General features: G+C 51.7%; 1 protein-coding gene across 3 annotated transcripts; it reads right to left on the bottom strand.

Annotated features, from left to right (window-relative positions):
* Positions 1-5: 5 nt before the first annotated feature.
* On the bottom strand, positions 6-26065 carry mapkbp1 (mitogen-activated protein kinase binding protein 1). Of its 3 annotated transcripts, none has more exons than XM_047611802.1 (31): positions 25659-26065; positions 23603-23694; positions 21001-21063; positions 20850-20907; positions 20607-20777; positions 18829-18966; positions 18572-18754; positions 18367-18384; positions 17690-17850; positions 16977-17175; positions 16343-16489; positions 15984-16192; positions 15786-15877; positions 15572-15697; positions 14298-14368; positions 14106-14227; positions 13943-14018; positions 13753-13864; positions 7023-7086; positions 6789-6917; positions 6594-6715; positions 6368-6399; positions 6053-6292; positions 5823-5954; positions 5611-5741; positions 5399-5523; positions 5147-5317; positions 3479-3548; positions 769-2450; positions 469-554; positions 6-395 (listed from the first exon to the last, which is right to left on the bottom strand). In XM_047611802.1, the coding sequence occupies exons 1-31, from the start codon at positions 25782-25784 to the stop codon at positions 141-143; spliced, it is 5403 nt and encodes a 1800-aa protein (XP_047467758.1). In that variant the 5' UTR covers positions 25785-26065; the 3' UTR covers positions 6-140. The 3 variants fall into 3 exon arrangements, with proteins under 3 accessions (XP_047467758.1, XP_047467760.1, XP_047467759.1); XM_047611804.1 differs by having other exon boundaries at positions 6089-6292; XM_047611803.1 differs by lacking the exon at positions 18367-18384.
* Between the last annotated feature and the right edge of the window lie 107 nt (positions 26066-26172).

The raw sequence follows: 26172 nt of genomic DNA, 5'->3' as shown, positions 1-26172 counted from the left end.
GAAGATGATGATGATGGTGATGATGATGAAGATGATGATGGTGATGATGATGATGATGATGAAGGTGATGATGATGATGAAGATGATGATGGTGATGATGATGATGATGAAGGTGATGATGATGAAGATGATGATGAAGATCAGGGGGAGCTGTCGACCCGCCGCTGTACGGCCTGTAGCAGCAGCAGAGAATACTCCTCCAGCAGAGCCGCAGTCTTCTCCCCCCCCAGCCCCCCCACTCCTCCTCCTACCCCCCCCTCTTCTCCCAGCATGCCCGGTGCACTGAGCGGCAGAGAGTCAAGCTCCGCCCTCATGGCCTGGAAGGCCTCTGATAGGAGGAGAGTCATGTGGCGCTGGTCGGAGGTGGAGTCATCTGAGGAGGAGGAGCCACTCACCTGGAGGAGGAGAGAAAGATGAGTTTTGATTGACACATGGTTTAAACGCTAACGACCAATCAGCATCAATCACCTTCCTGTACAGGTGTGTCGCCCTCTTAAAGCAGCTCTGCAGCTCATTGGTCAGAGCCCTGCAGGTCTCCACACTGATTGGCTGGTCTGGACAGAGACAGAGTCACAGGTTTAGGGCAGATTAGAGGGAACACAATACACACACACACATTACACACACACAGACACACACTCAGGATTTATCTGTTCCTGGAAATAATATAAATAAATAAAGTTCTTAAGCCAGTTCTACTTGTTTCTAAAGTTTTCTCTGCTTGATGATGATGATTTGACCTCAAACAGACTGAGGATGAGTCCAAACCTGTGACAGCCGGGGGGGTCCACATCTCCTGTCCCAGCAGAGGAGGGGTCCTCATTGAGGAGAAGGCAGCGAGGGAGGGTTTGTCAGGAAGTGGTCGTCCAGGGACACGGGCCTGGAGACCACGGGGGGGAGGGGCTGTCTGGTTACCATGGTTACCCGGAGACGAAGAAGGGGTGGAGGAGACGACGACGGGGACCACAGCAGCATGGGGGGGTAGGGTGGAGGTCTGTGGGGGTGGGGCAGAGGTCTGGGGGGACAGGTTCTGGTATGACAGGGCGGAGGTCTGGGGGGACAGGGTCTGGGGGAGTAGGGTGGAGGTCTGGGGGTACAGGGTCTGGGGGGACAGGGTGGAGGTCTGGGGGGGTGGGGCGGAGGTCTGGTTGGACAGGGTGGAGGTCTGGGGGGACAGGGTGGAGGTCTGGTTGGACAGGGTGGAGGTCTGGGGGGACAGGGTCTGGGGGAGTAGGGTGGAGGTCTGGGGGTACAAGGTCTGGGGGGACAGGGTGGAGGTCTGGGGGGGTGGGGCGGAGGTCTGGTTGGACAAGGTGGAGGTCTGGGGGGGTGGGGCAGAGGTCTGGTGGGACAGGGTGGAGGTCTGGTGGGACAGGGTGGAGGTCTGGTTGGACAGGGTGGAGGTCTGGGGGGACAGGGTCTGGTTGGACAGGGTGGAGGTCTGGGGAGACAGGGTCTGGTTGGACAGGGTGGAGGTCTGGGGAGACAGGGTCTGGGGGAGTGGGGTGGAGGTCTGGGGGGACAGGGTGGAGGTCTGGGGGGACAGGGTCTGATTGGACAGGGTGGAGGTCTGGTTGGACAGGGTCTGGTTGGACAGGGTCTGGTTGGACAGGGTGGAGGTCTGGTTGGACAGGGTCTGATTGGACAGGGTGGAGGTCTGGGGGGGTGGGGTGGAGGTCTGGTTGGACAGGGTGGAGGTCTGGGGGGACAGGGTCTGGGGGGACAGGGTCTGGGGGGGTGGGGTGGAGGTCTGGTTGGACAGGGTGGAGGTCTGGGGGGGCGGTGGGTCGTCCCCCATGTTGAGGGCGTCCCCCACGGAGACGGAGCGGGACATCTTGGCCTTGGAACTGGCCGTGGGACTCATGTAGGACCGAGACGAGGACCAGGACTTCCTGGGAGCAGGGGCTGGTTCTGGTTGGGGGGACCTCGGGGAGACTGGGCTGGGTTTCAGGAGTGGTGCTGTGGATGCGGGACGCCTGGGGGAGGAGGGGAGGGTGGTGGGACGCTGAAGGGGGGGGTCCTCGCTAAACAGGTGGGAGGGGTCACCTGGAGGGACCAGGTGGAGCTGGTTTTGGATGTGAACCGGGTCGCTCAGTAGGCTCTGGACTGACTGAGTCTTGCGGAGTCCAGAGGATGAGGTCTGGAGGACGGGGGCCCGGGCCGTGGGGCCCAGGTTCCTCCTGGACTCTGCTGTGGTTTGGAACTTCTTCTTCAGAGGGGGGGGGTGATGGACCTGCTGGGTGGAGGGGGTCCCCCCCACCAGAGGTCCTGTTTGGTCCTGTTTGGTCTTTACTTGGACCTCAAGGGAAGAGGTCTGGTTCTGGTCCTGGGTCCTGGTCTGGTCCTGATCCATCAGAGGTCGGACCTCGGAGACCAGAGGACGAGCCTTCAGGTCCCTGAGAAGGGCCCCCCCCACGGGGGTCTGTGATGGGAGGGGGGCCACGGTGCGGCTGCAGAGGAAGAACCAACAGAAGAGATTTGAGGTAGGTTGGGGGGGTTATAATATAATATGGGGGAAGGGTTAATATTGGGGGTGGGGGGGGTTATAATATAATATGGGGGAAGGGTTAATATTGGGGGTGGGGGGGGTTATAATATAATATGGGGGAAGGGTTAATATTGGGGGTGGGGGGGGTTATAATATAATATGGGGGAAGGGTTAATATTGGGGGTGGGGGGGGGTTAGATTATTTCAGAATGAACAGGAGAGAAATCTGAGTCTGATCAGGATCTGGTGCGTAGATGCTGGACCTGGGTCGGTTCTGAGCTCATGTCTCTGCTGGACGTCTTCACATTTAGAATAAATAATCTGGACGTGTTTTCACTGAGTCTCTGATCCCACTAGACCCTGACGTAGATCCAGAGGACCTAGACCCTGACGTAGATCCAGAGGACCTAGACCCTGACGTAGAGCCAGGGGACCTAGACCCTGACGTAGAGCCAGGGGACCTAGACCCTGACGTAGAGCCAGGGGACCTAGACCCTGACGTAGATCCAGAGGACCTAGACCCTGACGTAGAGCCAGGGGACCTAGACCCTGACGTAGATCCAGAGGACCTAGACCCTGATGTAGATCCAGAGGACCTAGACCCTGACGTAGATCCAGAGGACCTAGACCCTGATGTAGATCCAGAGGACCTAGACCCTGACGTAGACCCTGACGTAGAGCCAGGGGACCTAGACCCTGACGTAGATCCAGAGGACCTAGACCCTGACGTAGACCCTGACGTAGAGCCAGAGGACCTAGACCCTGACGTAGATCCAGAGGACCTAGACCCTGATGTAGATCCAGAGGACCTAGACCCTGACGTAGACCCTGACGTAGAGCCAGAGGACCTAGACCCTGACGTAGATCCAGAGGACCTAGAAGGGCTGATTTTAGAAACACCAGACTCTGATGGGACTTTGATAATTGATTAAAGGTTCTGTGTTTGTGTGTGTGTATGTGTGTGTGTGTGTGTGGGGGGGGGGGTTCTACCTTGCGGACGTCAGGAACCTGGAGGAGATGCTGAGACTTTCACTGGAGCTCTGGGTCCTGATCAGACTTCCTGTCAACACAAAGACCACGTGGTCAGCAACCAGCAACACAAACAGCAACACAACCACTGCAACTGACAACCAGCAACTGATGTGACTGGTTGTGTTGTTGCTGGTGCTGGTTGTACTGTTGTTGGTGTCGGTTGTGTTGTTGTTGGTTGTGCTGTTGCTGGTTGTGTCGTTGTTGGTTGTGATGTTTCTGGTTTTGTTGTTGCTGGTGTTAGTTGTGCTGTTGCTGGTGCTGGTTGTGTTGTTCCTGGTGTTGGTTGCGTTGTTGCTGGTTGTGTTGTTGCTGGTTTTGGTTGTGCTGTTGCTGGTGTTGGTTGTGTTGTTCCTGGTTGTGTTGTTGCTGGTGTTGGTTGTGTTGTTGTTGGTTGTGATGTTGCTGGTTGTGTTGTTGCTGGTGTTGGTTGCGTTGTTCCTGGTTGTGTTGTTGCTGGCTGTGATGTTGCTGGTTGTGATGTTCCTGGTGCTGGTTGCGTTGTTGCTGGTTGTGATGTTGCTGGTTGTGTTGTTGCTGGTTGTGATGTTGTTGGTTGTGTTGTTGCAGGTGTTGGTTGTGTTGTTGCTGGTTGTGATGTTGCTGGTTGTGTTGTTGCTGGTGCTGGTTGTGTTGTTGTTGGTTGTGTTGTTGTTGCTTGTGATGTTGTTGGTTGTGTTGTTGCTGGTGCTGGTTGTGTTGTTTTTGGTTGTGTTGTTGTTGCTTGTGATGTTGCTGGTTGTGATGTTGCTGGTGTTGGCTGTGTTGTTGCTGGTGCTGGTTGTGTTGTTGCTGGTGTTGGTTGTGTTGTTCCTGGTTGTGTTGTTGCTGGTGTTGGTTGTGTTGTTGTTGGTTGTGATGTTGCTGGTTGTGTTGTTGCTGGTGTTGGTTGCGTTGTTCCTGGTTGTGTTGTTGCTGGTGTTGGTTGTGTTGTTGCTGGCTGTGATGTTGCTGGTTGTGATGTTCCTGGTGCTGGTTGCGTTGTTGCTGGTTGTGATGTTGCTGGTTGTGTTGTTGCTGGTTGTGATGTTGTTGGTTGTGTTGTTGCAGGTGTTGGTTGTGTTGTTGCTGGTTGTGATGTTGCTGGTTGTGTTGTTGCTGGTGCTGGTTGTGTTGTTGTTGGTTGTGTTGTTGTTGCTTGTGATGTTGTTGGTTGTGTTGTTGCTGGTGCTGGTTGTGTTGTTTTTGGTTGTGTTGTTGTTGCTTGTGATGTTGCTGGTTGTGATGTTGCTGGTGTTGGTTGCGTTGTTGCTGGTGTTGGTTGTGTTGTTGCTTGTGATGTTGCTGGTTGTAATGTTGCTGGTGTTGGTTGCGTTGTTGCTGGTGTTGGTTGTGTTGTTGCTGGTTGTGTTGTTGTTGCTTGTGATGTTGCTGGTTGTGTTGCTGGTTGTGTTGTTGTTGGTTGTGTTGTTGCTGGTTGTGTTGTTGCTGGTGCTGGTTGTGTTGTTGTTGGTTGTGTTGTTGCTGGTGTTGGTTGTGTTGTTGTTGGTTGTGTTGTTGCTGGTGTTGGTTGTGTTGTTGTTGGTTGTGTTGCTGGTTGTGTTGTTGTTGTTGTTGCTGGTGTTGGTTGTGTTGTTGCTGGTTGTGTTGTTGCTGGTTGTGATGTTGTTGTTGTTGTTGTTGTTGTACCTGACTCAGAGAGGTCGGCCAAGGTGCCAAAGTGTTCTTTCAGGAACGCCTCCTTGTCTGGAGTCTGAGGGACAGGTTGAGACACCTCCACGTGTCCTCGTCCCCCTTCGTCGTCCTCGTCCTCCTCCAGCTCCGAGGAGTTTCCGTCCCCACTGAGAAGCTCCACCGAGTCTGGTGGACAGAGAAGACATGAGATTTAAGAGGGACCAGAGTAAGTCCCTCTGTCCCCTGTCCTCTGTCCCCCCGTCTCACCATCTCCTCCAGGTCTGTCTGGACTGGACAGTCTGGAGTTGTAGGCCAGTGAGCAGCCGCTATCTGGACTGGGTTTGTCCTGTCGTCCACCTGCAGCAGGACACGCCTCCTTCACCTGGAACTCACTGACCAGGGGGCGGAGTTAACACCAGACAGGGCGGAGTTAATACGAGACTAATCACAGCGTCGAACACATGATGATCTGATCCTACCTTTCAGTCAAGCTCACTCCGTCCTCCCAGTGGTCTGGGTACAGGATGGGGTCCTCCTCCTCTCTATCTGGGCTCTGATTGGACAGCAGGATGAAGTCTGGCCTCTGATTGGTCCTCGTCTCGTCCTCCACCTGGATGGAAGGAACCACCGATGTCTCAACTGATCTGATCCAGGTTCTTTCTGAAGACAAACGTCCACATTCAGAACTCACCCAGGCACTGCTGACCTGCAGGCTCATGGTACTCCCCAGCTCCTGGTTGGTCCTGTAAAACCCCGCCCCCACATCCTGACCCGTCCTCCTCTGGTTAAAAGGGGCGTGGCTAACATGGAGGGTGCGTGTCTTCTGAGATGTAAACAGAGTATGTGATTAATGCTTCACGTCATATTTACATAGAGTCTGTGTCATAGTGTCCCGACTTCCACTTGGTCCACCCGGTCCACCTGGTCCTCCTGGTCCCCCTGGTCCTCTTGGTCCACCTGGTCCTCTTGGTCCACCTGGTCCACCTGGTCCCCCTGGTCCACCCGGTCCCCCTGGTCCACCCGGTCCTCCTGGTCCACCCGGTCCTCCTGTTTGTCAGGCCTGTACGAGTCCAGCAGTCTCAGGTCCAACATGGATTTCACCATCAGGACACCGTCAACGTTGCCCGTCCTCCTGGACCAGCGCCGCCGAGGGAGTCGACCCTGGGGAGGTGAAGAGGAGGTGAAGGTGAGGTGAAGAGGAGGTGGAGGTGAGGTGAAGAGGAGCGTTTTACTGACCGTCTTCTGGTCTCGGTCCAATGTCTCAGAGTCTGGTGACAGAAACAAAAAACATTTTCATCATTTACTGAAAGCTGATCATTGTTGTGGTCGTTTTGTGTTGTGGTCGTTTTGTGTTAATTTTTTTTGTGCTGTGGTTGTGTTGTGGTTGTGGTGATGTTGTGGTTTAACAGCCTCCATAGGTGAGATGCGGCTGTATCTTTAAGATGTAACCACGGTAACAGACCTGTCTCCTCCTCCAGACTTCCTGCTGTGACCTTATAAGGACTCTGGAGCTCCTCCCCCTCCTCCTCCTCCTTGTCGCTGTCAGACGACATGTTGACGACGGGAGGAGACGACATCTCAGCGCTGCTCAAACACAACGAGTTGTTTCATCACACAGACACACACGATGAATGAGACGAGTAACGAGATGTTTTACCTGAGCTTCACGGTTTTGTGCTCAGGTGCATTCTGGGAGCACGGCGTGGTGCTGGGGGGGCGGAGCTCAGAGAGACGCTGCCTCATCCGGACGGTCAGCTCTGGACTCAGACGCCACACAAAGATACAGCTGCACACACACAGTCACACACACACATTAACACACACACAGTAACGGGGGGGGGGGGGGGGGGGGGGGGTAATGTGTGTGTGTGTGTGTTGGGGGGGGCTCTACCTGTCCCCAGAAACACTGATCAGGTGTCGACAGTCGCTGCTGAACTTCAGTCCCGTCACAATCTCTGAAACAACACAACCACAGAGGCAGTCAGAAGACAGGAGACAGGGGGACAGGGGGGACAGGAGACGGGGGGACAGGGGGACAGGGCAAAAAAACTCAACGGATGCATTGTTATTGGTTGAGGTTGTGGTTTTGTTGTTCTGTGGTTGTGTTGTTGTGTGGTTGTGTGGTTGTGGTGTTGTGTGGTTGTGTGGTTGTGGTGTTGTGGTGTTGTGTGGTTGTGTTGTTGTGGTGTTGTGTGGTTGTGGTGTTGTGGTGTTGTGTGGTTGTGTCGTTGTGGTGTTGTGTGGTTGTGGTGTTGTGTAGTTGTGGTGTTGTGTGGTTGTGTGGTTGTGTGGTTGTGGTGTTGTGTTGTTGTGGTGTTGTGTGGTTGTGTTGTTGTGGTGTTGTGTCATCGTGGTGTTGTGTCGTTGTGTGGTTGTGGTGTTGTGTCATCGTTGTGTTGTTGTGTCGTTGTGTCGTTGTTGTGTTGTGTCGTTGTGGTGTTGTGTCGTTGTGGTGTTGTGTTGTTGTGTTGTTGTGGTGTTGTGTGTCATTGTGGTGCTGTGGTGTTGTGGTGTTGTGTGGTTGTGGTGTTGTGTTGTTGTGGTGTTGTGTGGTTGTGGTGTTGTGTCGTTGTGGTGTTGTGGTGTTGTGTGGTTGTGTTGTTGTGGTGTTGTGTCGTTGTGTGGTTGTGGTGTTGTGTCATCGTGTCATCGTGTCATCGTTGTGGTGTTGTGTCATTGTGTTGTTGTGTGGTTGTGGTGTTGTGGTGTTGTGTGGTTGTGGTGTTGTGTTGTTGTGGTGCTGTGGTGTTGTGTCGTTGTGGTGTTGTGTCGTTGTGTTGTTGTGGTGTTGTGTGGTTGTGTTGTTGTGGTGTTGTGTGGTTGTGTTGTTGTGGTGTTGTGTGGTTGTGTGGTTGTGGTATTGTGTCATCGTGTCATCATTGTGGTGTTGTGTCATTGTGTTTGTGTGGTTGTGGTGTTGTGTTGTTGTGGTGTTGTGGTGTTGTGTTGTTGTGGTGCTGTGGTGTTGTGGTGCTGTGGTGTTGTGGTGTTGTGTCGTTGTGTTGTTGTGGTGTTGTGTGGTTGTGGTGTTGTGTGGTTGTGTGGTTGTGGTGTTGTGGTGTTGTGTCATCGTGGTGTTGTGTCGTTGTGGTGTTGTGTCATCGTGTCATCGTTGTGGTGTCATTGTGTTGTTGTGGTGTTGTTGTGTTGTGTGGTTGTGGTGTTGTGTTGTTGTGGTGTTGTGTGGTTGTGTGGTTGTGGTGTTGTGTAGTTGTGTTGCTGTGGTGTTGTGTCATTGTGGTGTTGTGGTGTTGTGGTGTTGTGTCGTTGTGTTGTTGTGTGGGTGTGGTGTTGTGTCGTTGTGGGGTTGTGCTGTTGTGTCATCGTTGTGGTGTTGTGTCGTTGTGTCATTGTGGTGTTGTGGTGTTGTGGTGCTGTGGTGTTGTGGTGTTGTGTCGTTGTGGTGCTGTGGTGTTGTGGTGTTGTATCATTGTGGTGTTGTGTTGTTGTGGTGTTGTGTCGTTGTGTTGCTATGGTGTTGTGGTGTTGTGGTGTTGTGTCGTTGTGTTGTTGTGGTGTTGTGTCGTTGTGGTGCTGTGGTGTTGTGGTGTTGTGTGGTTGTGTCGTTGTGTGGGTGTGGTGTTGTGTCGTTGTGTGGGTGTGGTGTTGTGTTGTTGTGGTGGTGTTGTGGTGTTGTGGTGTTGTGTCGTTGTGTCGTTGTGTTGTTGTGGTGTTGTGTCGTTGTGTGGTTGTGGTGTTGTGGTGTTGTGTCATCGTGTCATCGTGTCATCGTTGTGGTGTTGTGTCATTGTGTTGTTGTGTGGTTGTGGTGTTGTGGTGTTGTGTGGTTGTGGTGTTGTGTTGTTGTGGTGCTGTGGTGTTGTGTCGTTGTGGTGTTGTGTCGTTGTGTTGTTGTGGTGTTGTGTGGTTGTGTTGTTGTGGTGTTGTGTGGTTGTGTTGTTGTGGTGTTGTGTGGTTGTGTGGTTGTGGTATTGTGTCATCGTGTCATCATTGTGGTGTTGTGTCATTGTGTTGTTGTGTGGTTGTGGTGTTGTGTTGTTGTGGTGTTGTGGTGTTGTGTTGTTGTGGTGCTGTGGTGTTGTGGTGCTGTGGTGTTGTGGTGTTGTGTCGTTGTGTTGTTGTGGTGTTGTGTGGTTGTGGTGTTGTGTGGTTGTGTGGTTGTGGTGTTGTGGTGTTGTGTCATCGTGGTGTTGTGTCGTTGTGGTGTTGTGTCATCGTGTCATCGTTGTGGTGTCATTGTGTTGTTGTGGTGTTGTTGTGTTGTGTGGTTGTGGTGTTGTGTTGTTGTGGTGTTGTGTGGTTGTGTGGTTGTGGTGTTGTGTAGTTGTGTTGCTGTGGTGTTGTGTCATTGTGGTGTTGTGGTGTTGTGGTGTTGTGTCGTTGTGTTGTTGTGTGGGTGTGGTGTTGTGTCGTTGTGGGGTTGTGCTGTTGTGTCATCGTTGTGGTGTTGTGTCGTTGTGTCATTGTGGTGTTGTGGTGTTGTGGTGCTGTGGTGTTGTGGTGTTGTGTCGTTGTGGTGCTGTGGTGTTGTGGTGTTGTATCATTGTGGTGTTGTGTTGTTGTGGTGTTGTGTCGTTGTGTTGCTATGGTGTTGTGGTGTTGTGGTGTTGTGTCGTTGTGTTGTTTGTGGTGTTGTGTCGTTGTGGTGCTGTGGTGTTGTGGTGTTGTGTGGTTGTGTCGTTGTGTGGGTGTGGTGTTGTGTCGTTGTGTGGGTGTGGTGTTGTGTTGTTGTGGTGGTGTTGTGGTGTTGTGGTGTTGTGTCGTTGTGTCGTTGTGTTGTTGTGGTGTTGTGTCGTTGTGTGGTTGTGGTGTTGTGTCATCGTGTCATCGTTGTGGTGTTGTGCCGTTGTGTCGTTGTGTTGTTGTGGTGTTGTGGTGTTGTGGTGCTGTGGTGTTGTGTCATTGTGGTGTTGTGTTGTTGTGGTGTTGTGGTGTTGTGTCGTTGTGGTGTTGTGTCATCGTGTCATCGTTGTGGTGTCATTGTGGTTGTGGTGTTGTGGTGTTGTGTCGTTGTGGTGTTGTGTCATCGTGTCATCGTTGTGGTGTCATTGTGGTGTCATTGTGGTTGTGGTGTTGTGTTGTTGTGGTGTTGTGGTGTTGTGTCGTTGTGTTGTTGTGGTGTTGTGTCGTTGTGGTGCTGTGGTGTTGTGGTGTTGTGTGGTTGTGGTGTTGTGTTGTTGTGTCGTTGTGGTGTTGTGTCATCGTGTCATCGTTGTGGTGTCATTGTGGTTGTGGTGTTGTGTTGTTGTGGTGTTGTGTCGTTGTGTTGTTGTGGTGTTGTGGTGCTGTGGTGTTGTGGTGTTGTGTGGTTGTGGTGTTGTGTTGTTGTGGTGTGGTGTCGTTGTGGTGCTGTGGTGTTGTGTCATTGTGGTGTTGTGTTGTTGTGGTGTTGTGGTGTTGTGTCGTTGTGTCGTTGTGGTGTTGTGTCATTGTGTCATCGTTGTGGTGTCATTGTGGTTGTGGTGTTGTGTTGTTGTGGTGTTGTGGTGTTGTGTCGTTGTGGTGTTGTGTCGTTGTGGTGTTGTGTCATCGTGTCATCGTTGTGGTGTCATTGTGGTGTTGTGTGGTTGTGGTGTTGTGTTGTTGTGGTGTTGTGTCGTTGTGTTGTTGTGGTGTTGTGTCGTTGTGTGGTTGTGGTGTTGTGTCATCGTGTCATCGTTGTGGTGTTGTGTCGTTGTGTTGTTGTGGTGTTGTGGTGTTGTGGTGCTGTGTAGTTGTGGTGTTGTGTCGTTGTGTTGTTGTGTTGTTGTGGTGTGGTGTCGTTGTGGTGCTGTGGTGTTGTGTCATTGTGGTGTTGTGTTGTTGTGGTGTTGTGTCGTTGTGTCGTTGTGGTGTTGTGTCATCGTGTCATCGTTGTGGTGTCATTGTGGTTGTGGTGTTGTGTTGTTGTGGTGTTGTGGTGTTGTGTCGTTGTGTTGTTGTGGTGTTGTGTCGTTGTGGTGCTGTGGTGTTGTGGTGTTGTGTGGTTGTGGTGTTGTGTCATCGTGTCATCGTGGTGGTGTCATTGTGGTGTTGTGTTGTTGTGGTGTTGTGGTGTTGTGTCATTGTGGTGTTGTGTCGTTGTGTTGTTGTGTAGTTGTGGTGTTGTGGTGCTGTGTAGTTGTGGTGTTGTGGTGCTGTGTAGTTGTGGTGTTGTGGTGCTGTGTTGTTGTGGTGTTGTGGTGCTGTGTAGTTGTGTCGTTGTGGTGTTGTGTGGTTGTGTAGTTGTTGTGTTGTGGTGTTGTGGTGCTGTGGTGTTGTGGTGTTGTGTCATTGTGGTGTTGTGTCGTTGTGTTGTTGTGGTGTTGTGGTGTTGTGGTGTTGTGTCGTTGTGGTGTTGTGTGGTTGTGTGGTTGTGGTGTTGTTGTTGTGGGGTTGTGCTGTTGTGTCATTGTGGTGTTGTGTGGTTGTGTAGTTGTGGTGTTGTGGTGCTGTGTAGTTGTGGTGTTGTGGTGCTGTGTAGTTGTGGTGTTGTGGTGCTGTGGTGTTGTGGTGTTGTGTCGTTGTGTTGTTGTGGTGTTGTGGTGCTGTGTAGTTGTGTCGTTGTGGTGTTGTGTGGTTGTGTAGTTGTTGTGTTGTGGTGTTGTGGTGCTGTGGTGTTGTGGTGTTGTGTCATTGTGGTGTTGTGTCGTTGTGTTGTTGTGGTGTTGTGGTGTTGTGTCATTGTGGTGTTGTGTCGTTGTGTTGTTGTGTCGTTGTGTTGTTGTGGTGTTGTGGTGCTGTGGTGTTGTGGTGTTGTGTGGTTGTGGTGTTGTGTTGTTGTGGTGTGGTGGTGTTGTGGTGTTGTGTCGTTGTGTTGTTGTGGTGTTGTGTCGTTGTGGTGTTGTGTCATCGTGTCATCGTTGTGGTGCTGTGGTGTTGTGGTGTTGTGTGGTTGTGGTGTTGTGTTGTTGTGGTGTTGTGTCATCGTGTCATCGTTGTGGTGTTGTGTCGTTGTGTTGTTGTGGTGTTGTGGTGTTGTGTCGTTGTGGTGTTGTGTCATCGTGGTGTTGTGTCGTTGTGTTGTTGTGGTGTTGTGGTGTTGTGTCGTTGTGGTGCTGTGGTGTTGTGTCATTGTGGTGTTGTGTTGTTGTGGTGTTGTGTCGTTGTGTTGCTATGGTGTTGTGGTGTTGTGTCGTTGTGGGGTTGTGTCATTGTGTTGTTGTGGTGTTGTGTCGTTGTGGTGTTGTGTTGTTGTGGTGTGGTGGTGTTGTGGTGTTGTGTCGTTGTGTTGTTGTGGTGTTGTGTCGTTGTGGTGTTGTGTCATCGTGTCATCGTTGTGGTGCTGTGGTGTTGTGGTGTTGTGTGGTTGTGGTGTTGTGTTGTTGTGGTGTTGTGTCATCGTGCCATCGTTGTGTTGTTGTGTCGTTGTGTTGTTGTGGTGTTGTGGTGCTGTGGTGTTGTGGTGTTGTGTGGTTGTGGTGTTGTGTTGTTGTGGTGTGGTGGTGTTGTGGTGTTGTGTCGTTGTGTTGTTGTGGTGTTGTGTCGTTGTGGTGTTGTGTCATCGTGTCATCGTTGTGGTGCTGTGGTGTTGTGGTGTTGTGTGGTTGTGGTGTTGTGTTGTTGTGGTGTTGTGTCATCGTGTCATCGTTGTGGTGTTGTGTCGTTGTGTTGTTGTGGTGTTGTGGTGTTGTGTCATTGTGGTGTTGTGTCGTTGTGTTGTTGTGGTGTTGTGGTGTTGTGTCGTTGTGGTGCTGTGGTGTTGTGTCATTGTGGTGTTGTGTTGTTGTGGTGTTGTGGTGTTGTGTCGTTGTGGTGTTGTGTCATCGTGTCATCGTTGTGGTGTCATTGTGGTTGTGGTGTTGTGTTGTTGTGGTGTTGTGGTGTTGTGTCGTTGTGTTGCTATGGTGTTGTGGTGTTGTGTCGTTGTGGGGTTGTGTCATTGTGTTGTTGTGGTGTTGTGTCGTTGTGGTGTTGTGTTGTTGTGGTGTGGTGGTGTTGTGGTGTTGTGTCGTTGTGTTGTTGTGTCGTTGTGTGGTTGTGGTGTTGTGTCATCGTGTCATCGTTGTGGTGTTGTGGTGTTGTGTGGTTGTGGTGTTGTGTTGTTGTGGTGTGGTGGTGTTGTGGTGTTGTGTCGTTGTGGTGCTGTGGTGTTGTGTCATTGTGGTGTTGTGTTGTTGTAGTGTTGTGGTGTTGTGGTGTTGTGTCATTGTGGTGTTGTGTCGTTGTGTTGTTGTGGTGTTGTGTCGTTGTGGTGCTGTGGTGTTGTGGTGTTGTGTCATTGTGGTGTTGTGTTGTTGTGTTGTTGTGTTGTTGTGGTGTTGTGGTGTTGTGGTGTTGTGTCGTTGTGTTGTTGTGGTGTTGTGTGGTTGTGTGGTTGTGGTGTTGTGTTGTTGTGGGGTTGTGCTGTTGTGTCATTGTGGTGTTGTGTGGTTGTGTAGTTGTGGTGTTGTGGTGCTGTGTAGTTGTGGTGTTGTGGTGCTGTGTAGTTGTGGTGTTGTGGTGCTGTGGTGTTGTGGTGTTGTGTCGTTGTGTTGTTGTGGTGTTGTGGTGCTGTGTAGTTGTGTCGTTGTGGTGTTGTGTGGTTGTGTAGTTGTTGTGTTGTGGTGTTGTGGTGTTGTGGTGCTGTGGTGCTGTGGTGTTGTGTCATTGTGGTGTTGTGTCGTTGTGTTGTTGTGGTGTTGTGGTGTTGTGGTGTTGTGGTGCTGTGTAGTTGTGGTGTTGTGTCATCGTGTCATCGTGTCATCGTTGTGTTGCTGTACCTGAGTGTCCGAACATGGTGGCCACACACTCTCCAGAGTAGAAGTCGAAGATGCTGATGTTCTTGTCGGAGCAGGAGGTGGCGACGTAGAGTCCTGACGGGTCGATCTGCACCTGAGGACAGGAAGGGGGAGGAGCCGGTTAACAGCTGCCCTGTGTCCCCTAGAGTCGTTGCCTTGGTAACCGTCCTACCTTGATGAGTGTCCCGTCCTCTCCCTGAGAGCCTTTATACAACTTCTTCTGTTTACCGTTGCTGATGCTGAAGATCCTGGGGGACACAGACAGACACGAAGCAGCTCATTGGTTGATCCCGTTCAGGGGGATGTACTACATTACCCAAGATGCTCAGTGTTACCTGATGCTACGGTCCTGACAGCCCACTGCTGCGTATTTCCTTGTCGGATCCACGTCCATGTCGTACAGCGTCGTCTTCCTGACCACGTGATGTGTCCTTGTGAATTCTAGCTCCGCCCCCATCTGAGAAACAGGAAGTGACGTCATCACCCTGCAACATCACTATGTGACATTACTCAGGTGTTGGTCTCACCTGCTGAGCTGTGCGGAAGTAGACGCTCTTATCTGCTCCACAGCTGATCATCCTCACCTTCTCCTCATTGGCTGGAAGACAGGAAGGAGGTCAGAGGTGAAGTGGGTCAGAGGTCAGAGGTGAAGTGGGTCAGAGGTCAGAGGTCAGGGGTGAAGTGGGTCAGGGGTGAAGTGGGTCAGAGGTCAGAGGTGAAGTGGGTCAGGGTGAAGTGGGTCAGAGGTCAGGGGTGAAGTGGGTCGGGGTGAAGTGGGTCAGGGTGAAGTGGGTCAGAGGTCAGAGGTGAAGTGGGTCGGGGTGAAGTGGGTCAGAGGTCAGAGGTGAAGTGGGTCGGGGTGAAGTGGGTCAGAGGTCAGAGGTGAAGTGGGTCAGGGGTGAAGTGGGTCAGAGGTCAGAGGTCAGGGGTGAAGTGGGTCAGGGGTGAAGTGGGTCAGAGGTGAAGTGGGTCGGGGTGAAGTGGGTCAGGGTGAAGTGGGTCAGAGGTGAAGTGGGTCAGAGGTCAGAGGTGAAGTGGGTCAGGGTGAAGTGGGTCAGAGTGAAGTGGGTCAGAGGTGAAGTGGGTCAGAGGTGAAGTGGGTCAGGGTGAAGTGGGTCAGAGGTGAAGTGGGTCAGGGTGAAGTGGGTCAGGGGTCAGAGGTGAAGTGGGTCAGGGTATAGTGGGTCAGGGTGAAGTGGGTCAGAGGTGAAGTGGGTCAGGGTGAAGTGGGTCAGGGTGAAGTGGGTCAGAGGTGAAGTGGGTCAGGTGAAGTGGGTCAGGGGTCAGAGGTGAAGTGGGTCAGGGTGAAGTGGGTCAGGGTGAAGTGGGTCAGAGGTGAAGTGGGTCAGAGGTGAAGTGGGTCGGGGTGAAGTGGGTCAGAGGTGAAGTGGGTCAGGGTGAAGTGGGTCAGAGTGAAGTGGGTCGGGGTGAAGTGGGTCAGAGGTCAGAGGTGAAGTGGGTCAGAGGTGAAGTGGGTCAGGGTGAAGTGGGTCAGAGGTGAAGTGGGTCAGAGGTGAAGTGGGTCAGGGTGAAGTGGGTCAGGGGTCAGGGTGAAGTGGGTCAGGGTGAAGTGGGTCAGGGTGAAGTGGGTCAGAGGTGAAGTGGGTCAGGGTGAAGTGTGTCAGGGGTCAGGGTGAAGTGGGTCAGGGTGAAGTGGGTCAGAGTGAAGTGGGTCGGGGTGAAGTGGGTCAGAGTGAAGTGGGTCGGGGTGAAGTGGGTCAGAGGTCAGAGGTGAAGTGGGTCAGGGTGAAGTGGGTCAGAAGTGAAGTGGGTCGGGGTGAAGTGGGTCAGGGGGACTGACCAGCGAATCTGACGGCTGTGATGGAGGACGAGTGTTCGTCCAGCGTCTGGACCAGGCTGTAGTCTCGGCTGGCGTCCAGGACGTGGATGAGACGGTCCCGACTGGCCGTGGCTAATAACTGGAGACCTGAGAGACAGGAAGTCTATGAAAAGTCTGACCTCCTATTGGCTGAATCCAATGTGATGTCACCAGCACACGGCCAGGTAAGAGTCACCTGTATCAGGTTTGGAGAACTCCAGGCAGAGGATTTCCGAGTCATGAGCCTGAACGTTCAGGATCTCCTCCATGTCGCCCAGGTCATGGATCCTAAATGAGTAAAAACAACTCATGACCTCACTGAAGCCACGCCCACACAAGAGACCACACCCATGACAGTACCACTAGCCCCGCCCCCGTATAACCCCTCCCTCACCTCAGGACACCCATGCGGTCTCCAGAGGCCAGGTGCCGACCATTGGGACTGATACTCAGGGTCCTAATGCCCACCCTGCTCTGGTCCGTCTGTTGCCCCTCCCACCCCGATGGCCCCGCCTTCTCTGTGTTGCCGCCGGTGACTGTGATGCTCTCTGTGTCCAGGAGGCTGCTGATGCTGTCGTCCACATAAATTACCTTCTGAAGGTCCTAAGGGGTCAAAGGTCACATCAGTCAAACCCACTGACAGACTAGCTGTGTCACAGTGGGGATGGGGGGTGATGGGGGGGGATAGGGGGCGGGGGCAGGGGCGGGGGGACGGGGGGCGTGAGGGGAGGGGGCAGGTGTGTGCTGTCTCACATGGCTCAGGATGTTCCTGTGGAAGACGCCGTGTCCCTCCATGTTCCACAGGCGGATGGTATTGTCTGAGGAGCAGGACAGGAAGGATCCAGGGGGGGGGCATGTCTCACTCACCCCTCTCCGTCCTCCCTCCACCTCTGGATACATCTGCAGGACAAACAGCAACACCGGTAAACACCAACGAAGAAGAGCTGCAGCTCCATGGCTGTCCAGCCTTAAAGTTTAAACCTTCTCCTTGCAGAGGAAGAGGGAAAAGATTGGACACATCTAGGACATTCAGACATTATTACTGGTTGGACACCTGATAGTTGTGGACATGGTCCTAAATAGTTTTAATGAAAATAGTTGTAAATAAGTAAATGTGTTGATCAGCTTTAGAAATGTCCAGGTTAGATTTACATTCTAAGTTCTAGAAATGTTTGGTTCAACATGTTTGTGGTTTTCTAACTTGTTCCTCCTGGATCTGATGGTTCTAGTCTGGTTTTAGCTCCAACGTGTTCACACAGTTTGTAAAGTTGAGCTGAAAGAATGAAACCGAACCAGGACCAAGGTGAAAGAGTTTTTAACAGGAAGGAGAGTCAGACTCTGGGACCAACCTTTGACCTCTGACCTTTGACCTAGAGGAACCACTGACCTCCAGGCTCCAGACGCAGGACGAGTGGTAAAGGGCCGAGTACAGTTTTCCCACCCTGCGGGGGTCATGGAGGTCTCGGACGTCCCAGACGTAAACGCTGTGGTCGTTGTAGACGCAGGACAACCAGCGATTGGTGGAGTCGTACGAGACGGCGACGGCGTCGGGATAACGAGACTCCGCCCCTCCAGAGAACAGCTGACTGAGGACAACAGGAAACCAGGAGAAGGTCAGTCTGTTTATTATTTATTTGATGTCTTCGATGGGGACAGAGCTCATTAATGAACATCTGTCCAGGCAGCAACAGGCGTGAATATGCTGGATTATAGCAACGATGCTAATTAGCATCCTCAGTCCCTGGACAGGAAGCACAGAGACATGATGAGACATAGAAGAGGACAGTAGGTCCAGTCAGAGACATCACAGACAGGACATCACTAAGAAGATAAAGACTGGTCTGATTTAATGTCCCTCATGGAGAGAGGAGGACTGGTCCACATCTGACTGGCCTCTACAGAGAGACCATTTAGTCCAAAGTGTCCCCCCTAGAGGACCTGGTCCTGAGACCAGAGGCCGGGACAGTCAGACCTGTGAACACCTGGTTCATCACACAAGAACATTTAAAACGTTTAAACTTCTTGAAGCTCAATATGTTGAACCTTTTTAAAATGCTACAAACGTGGAGGAGGACACCAGAGGACAGGTGTGGGCCTTACCTGGCGTCCACCACGCTGGACACGTCCACGCCAAGAGAGTGTGGGCGGGGCAGAGTGCACAGGAAGTGGAGGTTGATTGGACTGAAGGCTCGAACCATCCCATCAGAGCAACCACAGAAGATAAAGTCCTCTGAGACGGACAGACAGGTGGCCTGGGACACCTGAGGAATGAGGGACAGGAAGACAGAGACAAGAGGACAGAGGGACAACAGGACAGGTTCAGTTCTGCTGTAGAAACTTCTGAAACAAATGTCTGAAATGCAGGTTAGTGATGGTGCGTTCAAGGTCCTCTGTGAATCTGAACTGGGGTACGGAGGGAGGGGCTTCACACAACCAATCAGAGGAAGAAGAATGAATGAAACCGACCAATGAGGTGAGAGCAGGAAGAGTTTTTTTCTCTCTCTTGTCAAGTTTGAACCAATGAAACATCAGTTTATTAGAGGATGGATGGCAGGAGGAGGACAGATGGACAGGAGGAGGAGGACAGGAGGAGGAGGACAGGAGGACAGGAGGAGGATGACAGGAGGAGAAGGACAGATGGACAGAGGAGGAGGACAGGAGGAGGAGGACAGATGGACAGGAGGAGGATGACAGGAGGAGAAGGACTTACAGAGGAGGAGGACAGGAGGAGGAGGACAGATGGACAGGAGGAGGAGGACAGGAAGAGAAGGACTTACAGAGGAGGAGTCGACTCTCTGCTCAGGAGGCAGAACAGGAAACAGAAGAATTCACATTAAAGCAATAAACACAATATACACACTGATACAGTCAGGGGTTAGTTCAGGGACCGGGGGTTAGTTCAGGGACCGGGGGTTAGTTCAGGGACCAGAGACCGGGGGTTAGTTCAGGGACCGGGGGTTAGTTCAGGGACCAGGGACTCACCCGTAATTCGACCCACTTGTCGAGCAGCCGGCGCTCGTTGAACTCACACAGGAAACCGGAGGACGTGATGCAGAAGGTGGCGGCGGCCTGTCGGCCCCGCCCACATGCCACATCACTGAAGAAGTTGTTCCTCAGTTCTCCCAGCAACCCTGAACGCCCCATCAGGGGGACGGTGGCGTTGACCTGGAGATGCAGACACGCTGTCGGTAAGCGGTCAGCTGATCAGTGGCCACTGATCAGCTGACCGGGGGCAGTACCTTGGAGGTCTTGGCGTGGTCCAGGTACCAGAACTTGACGTGACGGTTGCCGGCGGTGACGAAGTAGGAGCTGTCATCTGAGAAGGACACGGCCGTCACTTTGCTGGACACCTTGTTGGCCGCCACCACCACGTTTTTCTGGTGGACAGAGACACAAACGTCAGGAGGACACGGGGACGCTGCTAATGTCAGAGAGGAAGATTAGAACGTATCAGACGACGTATCAACGTGACCCCCCCCCCACTACTACTATGACCCCCCCACTACCACAACCAATATGACCCCCCCCCACACTACCACTACCAACATAACCCCCCCACACTACCACTACCACTACCACCATAACCCCCCTACTACCACTACCACTACCACTACCACTACCAATATGACCCCCCCCCCCCACACTACCACTACCACTACCACAACTAACATGACCCCCCCCACACTACCACTACCACAACCAACATAACCCCCCCCACACTACCACTACCACTACCAACATAACCCCCCCACTACCACTACCAACATAACCCCCCCACTACCACTACCAACATGACCCCCCCCCCCACTACTACTATGACCCCCCCACTACCACAACTAACATGACCCCCCCCACTACCACTACCACAACCAATATAACCCCCCCACTACCACTACCACAACCAACATGACCCCCCCCACACTACCATTACCACTACCAACATAACCCCCCCACTACCACTACCACAACTACTATGACCCCCCACTACCACTACCACAACCAACATAACCCCCCCACTACCACTACCACAACTAACATGACCCCCCCCACACTACCACTACCACTACCAACATAACCCCCCCACTACCACTACCAACATAACCCCCCCACTACCATTACCACAACTAACATGACCCCCCCCCACTACCACTACCACTACCAACATAACCCCCCCCCACTACCATTACCACAACTAACATGACCCCCCCCCCCACTACCACTACCACAACCAACATAACCCCCCCACTACCACTACCACTACCAACATAACCCTCCCACTACCACTACCAACATAACCCCCCCACTACCACTACCACAACTAACATGACCCCCCCCACACTACCACTACCACTACCAACATAACCCCCCCACTACCACTACCAACATAACCCCCCCACTACCATTACCACAACTAACATGACCCCCCCCACACTACCATTACCACAACCAACATAACCCCCCCACTACCACTACCACAACTAACATGACCCCCCCCACACTACCACTACCACTACCAATAACCCCCCACACCACTAACCAACATAACCCCCCCCACTACCATTACCACAACTAACATGACCCCCCCCCACTACCACTACCACTACCACAAACCCCCCCCCACTACCATTACCACAACTAACATGACCCCCCCCCACACCACTACCACAACCAACATAACCCCCCCCACTACCACTATACCATACCCCATACCCCCACTACCACACCAACATAACCCCCCCACTACCACTACCACAACTAACATGACCCCCCCCACTACCACTACACATACCACACTACCACATAACAACCCCCCCCACCTACCATACCCAACCAACATAACCCCCCCACTCATACCACTACCACAACTAACATGACCCCCCCCACACTACCATACCACTACCAAATAACCCCCCCCACTACCACTACCACACTACAACCCCCCCTCACCATACCACTACCATACGAACCGTCCCACCTGCCCAGCATACCCTACTGCTAGTTCCCGTGTCTGCGTTACCTTCCAGTTCCACACGTTGACCATCATGTCGTGCTGGTAACCGACGCTCACGATGAACTTCCCGTTGGGCGAGAACGCCACGCAGGCAACGCCATATTTATGTTCCTGCAGCTCAGACACCTGGAGGCGGTCGGACGTGTCCCAGACTCGAACCGCCGGCATGTGGCCGCTCTGTGGACCAACGGACGACCTGGGATCAGCTGAGAGTCAGGACGACTTATCAAGTCCAGATGTTGTACTCACCTCTCCGGTCACCATGAACCTCCCGTCTGGAGAGAACGCCAGCGTCGTGATGGCCTTCCTGGAAACACGGTCCAAGGTTAAAGAAAGCGATTGGCCGGGGGAGTTAGGGCTAGAAGTTAAAGGAGCGATGTGATTGGCTGGGACAGTTTACCTGCAGCTGTTGAAGATGTGATGCTGTTTGTTCTTCCGAGGGTTGAGCAGGACCACAACACATCTGAGAACAAAACAAACACACAACAACAGTCCATCATCACCTGGTCGTTACCATGGAGACGACCTGCTGTGACCTCTGACCTCTGCCCAGTTCAGACTCTGATTAAATTAAAGGATTATTTTATCTCATCAATAACGTGCCACTAGCTGGGTTTCCATGGAGACTCATTCTGATTGATGGTTTCAGGTCATGTGAGGAGATCTGGTGTTTACATGAACCACTGCTTTTAATCTGAACGATTGTTTTACAGACGTGTGACAGGTCAATGAAAATATCACGTGACTGATCTCTTGTCTAACCGGCAGCAGTTGCATTTTAGTTTTTACACTTTTATTATTGAAGAGGTCAGGGGGTTAGGGGTTAGGGGGTAAGGGGTTAAGGGTTAAGGGTTAAGGGGGTTAGGGGTTAAGGGGTTAAGGGTTAAGGGTTAGGGTTAGGGTAAGGTTAAGGGGGTTAGGGGTTAAGGGTTAAGGTTAAGGGTTAAGAAGGGTTAAGGGGTTAGGGGTTAAGGGGTTAAGGGGGTTAAGGGTTAAGGGTAGGTTAAGGGTTAGGGGGTTAGGGTAGGTTAAGGGTTAGGGTTAAGGGGTTAAGGGTTAGGGTTAGGGTTAGGGGGTTGTAGGGGTTAAAGGGTTAAGGTTAAGGGGTTAGGGGTTAGGGTTAAGGGTTAAGGGTTAATGGTTAAGTGTTAAGGGGTTAGGGGTTAGGGTTAAGGGTTAGGGGTTAAGGGGTTAGGGGTTAGGGGTTAAGGGTTAGGGTTAGGGGTTAGGGGTTAAGGGGTTAGGGGTTAAGGGTTAAGGGGTTAGGGGGTTAGGGGTTAAGGGTTAAGGGGGTTAGGGGTTAAGGGGTTAAGGGGTTAGGGGTTAAGGGGTTAGGGGGTTAGGGGTTAAGGTTAAGGGGTTAAGGGGTAAGGGGGTTAGGGGTTAGGGGTTAAGGGGTTAGGGGTTAGGGGTTAAGGGTTAAGGGGTTAAGGGGTTAGGGGTTAAGGGGTTAAGGTTAGGGGATTAGGGAGTTAGGGGGTTAGGGGTTAGGGGGTAAGGTTAGGGGGTTAAGGGGTTAAGGGTTAGGGGGTTAAGGGGTTAGGGGTTAAGGGGTTAGGGGGTTAAGGGGTTAAGGGTTAAGGGTTAGGTTAGGGGTTAGGGTTAGGGGGTTAAGGGGGTTAGGGGGTTAAGGGGTTAGGGGGGTAGGGGTTAGGGGTTAGGGGGTTAGGGGGTTAAGGGGTTAGGGGTTAGGGGTTAGGGGGTTAGGGGGTTAAGGGGTTAGGGGTTAGGGGGTTAGGGGTTAGGGGTTAAGGGGTTAGGGGGTTAGGGGTTAGGGGTTAGGGGGTTAAGGGGTTAGGGGTTAGGGGGGTTAGGGGTTAGGGGTTAGGGGTTAGGGGGTTAAGGGGTTAGGGGTTAGGGGTTAAGGGGTTAGGGGTTAAGGGGTTAGGGGGTTAGGGGTTAAGGGGTTAAGGGGTTAAGGGGTTAGGGGTTAGGGGGTTAAGGGGTTAGGGGGTTAGGGGGTTAGGGGTTAGGGGTTAGGGGGTTAGGGGTTAGGGGTTAGGGGTTAGGGGGTTAGGGGATTAAGGGGTTAGGGGGTTAGGGGATTAAGGGGTTAGGGGGTTAGGGGGTTAGGGGTTAAGGGGTTAGGGGGTTAGGGGTTAGGGGTTAAGGGGTTAGGGGTTAGGGTCTTCAAGGCTTTCCAGCTTCGGTCTACTCTGGCTCCAGTGTGTGTTTGATGAACATTTTTAAACACTATTTTTGTGCCGTCTAAGCCATAATGTCCTTTCAGAGTTATTAAAAACCAGCTCTCTGACCATTTACGTTCAGACTGAGCATGCTCAGATAGAACAGAGTCCGAGTTCATTCAGATTCTCTGGTTTATTCCCATCCAGGTTTTTATATGGAGCATTTTTATTTGTGTTTCTAAACAGAGTGTAATCAGAATATTTAAGCTAAGATAAGCTAAGCTAGGCTAGGCTAAGATAAGCCCGTCCAGGAATCCGGTCTTTCAGGTTCAGTCACATGACTCCTTTAAAGATTAGGATTGATTCAGAGCTTTACCAGAACCGGAACCTGAATCATTTGCTGCCTGTTGGACTTTCAGAGGGTCTGAATAAAAACTGAACCAGAACCCTTTAACTCTTCCCCTGGACTTCACACTTCAGGGTTAGGGTCAGAGGGACTCGAACCAGCGACGTCATGGCCCCACAGCCATTCACTTCTGACCCGGTTCTTTCGTAGACCAGCTCCCAGTGTCTGGGCTCCACCTCCTCTTCAGTCCCATGATGCGTCTAATCTGATAATCTGATTAACTAATGCAGAGACGCCACCGTCCGACTGTGTCCTTCACTGAGGACACAGCTGAAGTAGACGTGGACATGTCTTCTTTAGTTTGATCTGAACTCCTTATTTAGATTTAATATTTAATATAATCACATCACTACGTTTAATAATAACCAGAGGGTCTCAATGTGTCCCAGAGTGTCTCATCTCACTGTGTCCCAGGCTGTCCCAGAGTGTCTCATTGTGCCTTGTCTCACTGTGTCCCAGAGTGTCCTCACCCTGCAGGATAAGCCAGTTGTCCGGTCCGGGGGTCCGAGGCCAACGCTCTGTTTCCTGGAGCCGTGATGCCCAGAACCTTCTCCAGTGTCACCTGGAGGTCAGAGGTCAGAGTAAACGTTTATATGTACATGATGTCAGTGAACACACCACTAACTAGGCTACATTTATATGCTAAGCTATAGCTCTAAACTACAGCTATAAGCTCTAGCTGTAGGTACAGTTTTAAGCTAAACTACAGCTCTACAGTTCAAAACTAAGCTACAGCTCTAAGCTCCAGCTCAAAGCTAAGCATAGCTCTAAATTAAGCTAAGCTCTAAACTACAGCTCTAAGTTACGGTTCGAACCTTCAACTCAATGCTAAGCTACAGCTCAAAGCTACAGCTCAAAGCTACAGCTCTAAACTACAGATCTAAGTTACAGCTCTAAGCTAAGCTACAGCTCTAAGCTAAGATACATCTCTAAGCTAAGATACATCTCTAAACTCATCTCTAAGCTGTAGCTCTAAACTAAGTGTCTCACATGATCACCCCCCCCCCACCGTACTTGTCCCCGTACTTGTCTCACCAACAAATCTCTATTCATGTTTGAGTCGTTTTTCTTCCTTTAGCGTCTGAGCTTGTCAGCTGTTATCGTCAAAAACAACGACAAGCCGTGTAAATGCTAAGTGCTAATGCTAAACGTCTGTGTTTGTGTCACATCCAGGAACCAGTGCATTCGTGGTTCAACCCCGGCTACAAAATATGAGGCTGATCAATTTTATTATTTAATCATTTTGTCTTTTTAAAGTTTCTAAGACATACAATCTGAATAAATATTTTGTCTTCTTCGTGCTGAGACTTTGGAGGGGTGTGACCCTCGTGTTGGACATCACCTGTCCCCTCTGACCACAGAATGTCCTCATAAGGACACAAAGCTCTGTGGGTCCAACGTTTAAATGAACAAATGCAGGAGGTGTCCAAAACCTTTTTCCACCACTGTATCCAACAAAGAAAATGACCAAGACAAAAATAAAGAATTTAGAGCATGAAAGTCTCTCTCTTCACTGGCTCATTGCCTTTTGTTTTCATCAGAGTTTTGGCCATTTCAATTTTGTGGGTAAAAATATGGAAGAAGCTCATTGAAGTTGAATGTGTTGAGTTTTAAGAAAACTTGAAATAATGAATAATTATAAATTACAGCAGTGATTCTTTTATTATTTTTCTGCTGATATTCTAGATGATTTAAGCCCTGTTTCAGTCACTAAGCGGTTCATGTTCATGTGACTGAAATAAATCATTTCATTCATTCATTAAAGGACATGTCAGTTCAGTAAATGTGACGATGATGAATTTAACTCATCCTACTCTGAGAGGACAAACATGTCACAAGTTCTGTCCAAAGCAGTTTTGTGATGGTTAGAGAAATACTTATCGGGAGGGGGGGATCCATACGAAGCAAAGGTCCTTGAAGCTGCCTTATGGTCCAGGAACCACAGGGTTTATAGATAGGACTTCAATCATTTCTTCTTTTTAAAGTTTCTAACAAATAACAACTGAACAAGTGTTTTTGTCCTACCGAGACTCTGAAGGGACGTGATCCTCATGTTGGACACCACCTGTCCCCTCTGACCACAGAATGTCCTCATAAGGACACAAAGCTCTGTAGGTTTGACTTCTAAGTCAACCTTAAACCACATCAAACAACCCGGATGTCCCCATATCAACAGGAAAACCGGTCTGGTCGGATGGAGGCCCTGAGGGGACAAACACACTAGGACGGACTGGACAGACGGGATCCACCAGAGACAGTTTCAGATGCTAGGGATAGCGCTGTCCACCAGGGACCAGTCCACTACAGACCTGTCCACCAGGGACTATCCCCAAGGGACCAGTCCACCAGAGACTATTCCACTACAGACCAGTCCACCACGAACCACTCCACTACAGACCAGTCCACCAGGGATCTGTCCACTAGGAATCACTCCACTAGAAACGTGTCCACCAGGGACCAGTCCACCAGGGACCGGGGAAGGCCCTGAGTCCCCATAAAGACGTTAACTATGTGTGTTTTCCGCACCTTGCCGCTCTTGCCGCTCCTGCCGCTCCGCGCCGCGCCGCTCCGCCTCAGTTTAATGGACGGGGACCGCAGGAGGTTCTTGATGCGGCTGCGGATTGTTCCGCCTCCGCCTCCGTCTGCGGCCATCGCGTCGTTAGCCGCCGGCTAGCTGCGTCTCAGCGGCTGCAGCTTTTCTCTGAGGCTCGGTCCTGCATCGCCGCTGCTGCCATGCTGTCTAGAACCAGGCCGGACTGGTCCGCTAGTCAGGGTCTGGGTCTGGGTCTGGGTCTGGGCTGGTCCGGGTCGCTGCTGCTCCGCATCTTATTTCTCCGCCGCAGCAAAGAACCGGAGACGCCGCGACTTCCACTCGATCAGATCCAGGACCGGACTGAGCGGAGCGGCAGGAGCGTCAAGACCGCGAGCGGCAACGCCACCAATTTCCGTCCAGGCTTTTCAAATTAAAGCAGTTCATTTATTTTACAAAGGTGGAGAAAAGGTTTTCGGAGACCTTTAAAATTTTACAGTCTCAAATATT

The sequence above is a fragment of the Mugil cephalus genome, chromosome 17 (assembly GCF_022458985.1).
Source record: "Mugil cephalus isolate CIBA_MC_2020 chromosome 17, CIBA_Mcephalus_1.1, whole genome shotgun sequence".
Taxonomy (NCBI): Eukaryota; Metazoa; Chordata; class Actinopteri; order Mugiliformes; family Mugilidae; genus Mugil; species Mugil cephalus.
This window is presented reverse-complemented; position numbering and strand designations above follow the sequence as displayed.